The 5,000-nt window shown below is 35.7% G+C and overlaps 1 protein-coding gene across 1 annotated transcript in view; it reads left to right on the plus strand.

The window, feature by feature from the left end:
- LOC136842169 (sodium- and chloride-dependent glycine transporter 1-like) overlaps positions 1–5,000 on the plus strand; it is a 54,308-nt gene that overhangs the window by 25,638 nt on the left and 23,670 nt on the right. Inside the window, 2 exon segments of the mRNA XM_067109528.1 lie at positions 3,510–3,641; positions 4,328–4,482. Of these exon segments, the coding sequence (XP_066965629.1) occupies positions 3,510–3,641; positions 4,328–4,482 (287 nt within the window).

A 5,000-nucleotide genomic window follows, 5' to 3' on the forward strand; every position in this document is an offset into this window, starting at 1 on the left:
TGAGCCTTGGCGGAGATTTGCTTGCAGTCTGTTCCCAGCTCACCGTCACAAGTCTATACCTTCCTGTAGATTTCCTTTCATCAAATCGCTTAGAGAAAGAGATTCTAATAATGTTAATAACGCTAATAATATCTCCGTCACCCGAACAATTGTTCCTTAAGGTCAGTGAACGTTTATAGCCTCGTTATTTATACTTCGATCATAAATAGCGGCCTGACGAAAGCCTGGGTTATTAATGACGCCTCCTGTTCTTGTTACTTATAGGAATTTTCAACCATGAAGGAACGAGAATCCTTTCAGTGGCGTTGACTGATTGATTGATTGCTGTTTAACTGGCGTGGCAAGTAGCCCGTCTGTCGTGAAATAGATTCATATAAATTATTAATGTCTTAAAGTCTGAAAGTCAGTATGGGTCATGGAACCAGTAAAAGCGGCGGGTTTTTCACCCTCAATGGTCCGATCTCCCCTAGTTTGTTTAGTCTGAATGGGGAATTTTTCGGATGATGAGAGAGAGAGAGAGAGAGAGAGAGAGAGAGAGAGAGGTTAGAGTAAAAACTAATATGTTATCCATTTTTATCTATACTTGGAGAGAGAGAGAGAGAGAGAGAGAGAGAGAGAGAGAGAGAGAGAGAGGTTCGTAGGGTACGTTACGTAAATAGTAATATATTTTTCCCATATTTTGTCTTTTATAATTGCCTGAGAGAGAGAGAGAGAGAGAGAGAGAGAGAGAGAGAGAGAGAGGGAGAGAGGGTTCAGAGAGTATGTTAGAGAGGTCTCTTTTACCTTATATTTAATGGGAGAGAGAGAGAGAGAGAGAAATAGTAATATAGAGTTGGGTTAGGTAGAATATTTTGTATTTTTATCATTTTATCTAGAGAGAGAGAGAGAGAGAGGAGAGAGAGAGAGAGAGAGAGAGAGAGAGGTCTACGTAAATGCAAATATATTTTCCCATATTTGTCTTTTATGCCTGAAGAGAGAGAGAGAGAGAGAGAGAGAGAGAGAGAGAGAGGAGAGCAGGGTTCAGAGAGAGAGAGTTAAGTAAAAATCCTGTTATATGGTCTCTTTTTACCTGATATTTATCACAGAGAGAGAGAGAGAGAGAGAGAGAGAGAGAGAGAGAGAGAGAGAGAGAGAGAGAGAGAAGTTCAGAGGTATGTTACCTAAATCCTATCACATTTTGTCTTTTTTTTATCTTTACAATTGTCAGAGAGAGAGAGAGAGAGAGAGAGAGAGAGAGAGAGAGAGAGAGAGAAAGAAAGTTCAATGGGTATGTTTCGTATATCCAGATATATTATCTCTGTTATTTCTTTGTATGTCTGTCAGAGAGAGAGAGAGAGAGAGAGAGAGAGAGAGAGAGAGAGAGAGAGAGAGAGAGAGAGAGAGTATATGTTACGTAAATCCTAACAAATTTTTCCTCAGTTTCGAATCTTTATATTTGCCTGTCTCTCAGCGCATGGCCGGACTGTGTACACTGCCTGGGGAGGCTCATGAAAGCAAGCTGGTGAAATGAAACGAATGGAATACCTGTTGTTTGCCAGGTTTCTCGTCGTTGCCTGTATTAGACTAAATCGTCTCTTAACCTTACTTATATACACATTTCTCTTTAGCTCTTTCTCCCCATGTTTATCATCGTCATTATTCCTTATTTCTTTCTTCCCATTAAGTTGATCTTATTTCTTTCTTTCGTCTCATTAAGTTAATCTTATTTCTTATTTCCCATTAAGTTAATCCTCCTTATTTCTTTCTTCTCATTAAGTTAATCTTACTTATTTCTTCCCATTGAGTTAATCTTACTTATTTCTCTCTTCCCATTAAGTTAATCTTACTTATTTCTTTCTTTCCATTGAGTTAATCTTACTTATTTCTTTTTTCCAATTAAGTTAACCTTACTTATTTCTTTCTTCCATTAAGTTAATCTTACTAATTTCTTTTTTTCATATTAAGTTAATCTACTTATTTCTTTCTTCCGCATTATTTATCATTATTTCTTTTCCCATTAAGTTAATCCTTATTTTCCATTGAGTTAATCGTACTTATCTTTCCCTCATCTCCCCTTAATCTTACTTATTTCTGTCTTCCTTGAGTTAATCTTTACTTATTTCTCTTCCATTGCCAATCTCTCTTATTTCTCTCTCTTGAGTTAATCTCTCTTTCTCTCTCTCTCTCTTTCTCTCTCTCTATCTCTCTTTATTTCTCTTTAAACTTTCTCCTTTCCTGCTTTAAAACCTGTCGTCTCCTCTGTCTCCGTTTCTCTCTGCCTTTTATTCTTTTTCCTTTCACACAACTCCTAATTTGTTTCCTCTCACTGCTCTCTAATTTGTCTCTCTCTCTCTCTCTCTCTCTCTCTAACTCTCTCTCTCTCTCTCTTATCGCCTCTTTTTATTCTTTCTTCACTTGCAACCTCTAATTGTCCTCTCTCTCTCTATCTCTCTCTTTCTTTATTCTTTTCCTTTCACCTGCAACTCCTAATTTGCCGTCTCTCCCCTCTCTCTCTCTCTCTCTCTCTCTTTTATTCTTTTCGTTTCACCTCTCTAATTTGCCGTCTCTCTCTCTCTTTATTTTCTTTTCCCTTCACCTGCAATTCCTAATTTGTCCTCTCTCTCTTTCCCCTCACTTTTTTATTATTCTTTTTCCTTTCACCAGTAACTCCTAATTTGTCGTCCTTTGGAGAGAGCTTGTTTACATTTCATTACTTTGAACGCAGTTTTTTTTTAAAATGGCTTAGAAAACTTTTCTGACCGCGCAGTTTAGTTTTGTGTGTTTTTTTTCTTTCTCTCTTTTTTCTTTTTACTTAGTGCTTCGAGTCGTATATTATTTTATCTCCCCTTTTTATATGTAATGGGATAATTTCATTCCTTTTTTTATGTAATGGGATAATTTCATTCCTTTTTATAAGTAATTGTATCATTTCATTATCCTTTTTTTTTTTACATATTTCGAATACTTGTCCACAAATAGTATTGCCTAGGGTTTCGTGCGAAAGGCGCACTGTGGACGGTACCAAAGGTTCTTTGCGGCGTGCATGCTCTCCAGGTTTTAATTCTCATCTGTTTCCCTTCTTTGGTCTCTTCAATTTAGCTGTCCAACTCCTTGACTTTAAGTTAAAATTTGCCATTATTCGGGCAATTCCTTCTCATTAAATTAATAATAATAATAATAATAATAATAATAATAATAATAATAATAATTAATAATAATAACAATAATAATAATTCTGTTTGTCATTTTTATATTCTATTAACAATTTACATTACATTTGTCTCCTATTTTAGTAATTTTCAAATTTATCATCAATCACAAATAAGAAAATTTAAAGGTGACTTATTTCTCTCAGAAAAGACCTTCAGTTACCTTTTGAATTTTTTATGTATAATCCTTTTACACACACACATATATAATTATTGTATATGTATTTTTTTCAACTTTGTCATTTAAAATTGATCCTCGTATCACTCACATACAACCTTCCCAATTTTAAAGGCGAATCTTATCTCTGAATTCCCTTCCAGGGGCGTTTCTAATCCCTTACCTGATGATGTTGTTCGTCGTGGGGATACCAGCCTTCCTGCTGGAGTCCTCCGTCGGGCAGTTCAGTTCCTCCGGGTGTCTGACCCTCTACAAAGTGTGTCCGATCTTCAAGGGTGAGTCTTTGGTCTTCAAAATTTTCAAGGAGTTGTAGGAGAGTGGGGAAGAACTAAAAGTACCTGTATGATACCTGTAGAATGAAAATGTCCCGTATGATACCTTTAGAATGGTATCTGTATGATACCTGTAGATGGTATTTATTTACCTGTAGAATTAAAAATTGCCTGTATGATACCTGTGGTATAAATTGATCTCTAATGATACCTGTAGAATGAAAATGGCCTGTATTGTACCTGTTTTGAAGGGAAGTTAACTGTATGATACCTGTTGAACGGAAGTTACCTGTATGATACCTGTTGAATGGAAGTTACCTGTATGGGTCTTGTAGATTGAAAGTGACCTGTATGATAACTATAGAATGCAGATTACCTGTATGATACCTGTAATATGAAAGGTACCTGTATGATACCTGTAGAATGCAGATTTCTTGTATGATGCCTGTAGTATGAAAGTTACCTGTATGATATCTGTTGAATGGTTCCATTCCTTATGAGAGGAGGAATAGGAGAAAGAGAAAAAGAGAGAATAGTGAATTAGGTATAGAAGAGGGTATGATAAAGAGAGAGAGAGAGAGAGAGAGAGAGAGAGAGAGAGAGGGCACTACTACTTTTCAAGAAACTTGAAATTGTGCGAAAGCCTCTACCCAAATATATGTCACGATTTGTGTCCACGTATTTGACAGGTATCGGCTACACCTCCGTGATGGTGTCCCTAATTGCCAGCACCTACTACAGCGTCATTGTAGCCTATCCTCTGATATACCTGTATTACTCCCTCACGTCATCTGTGCCCTGGGCATCCTGCGATAACGAGTGGAATACCCCGGATTGTGTGGCAGTAAGTAAGCATAATTTTTTTTGGGTGGTTTTATTTATACTTCAAAAGGGCTAAAATTCAATTTAATTTCTTTAGATCTTATAAAGGCAACATGAGCTTGTAAAATGTGTATTTTATGTAATTAATTAATTAGTATACACACTTACAGTTTAAGCCATCTGTTATTACCTTTCCTTAAATAGATTAATTGGTGAGTTTTTATACACATACATACACACACACACACACACACACATATATATATATATATATATATATATATATATATATATATATATATATATATATATATATATATAAATTAATTTCTCCAAAACGAGAGTTTAATGAATGCCATAATCTGTATAATGTGTATGTATGATAATGAATAAAATTCCATTATTAAATTTCAACGGCATGGGTTTGATACATATGCCAGTTACTACTGTAATTGTCAGTATACTCTCAGTAAGCTGAGCCAAGGACCTTTGCTGCTCAATAAATAGCAAGTGGGACTGCCCCATTCTTTCATTTGCTAC

The sequence above is a fragment of the Macrobrachium rosenbergii genome, chromosome 9, assembly GCF_040412425.1.
Source record: "Macrobrachium rosenbergii isolate ZJJX-2024 chromosome 9, ASM4041242v1, whole genome shotgun sequence".
Lineage (NCBI taxonomy): Eukaryota > Metazoa > Arthropoda > Malacostraca > Decapoda > Palaemonidae > Macrobrachium > Macrobrachium rosenbergii.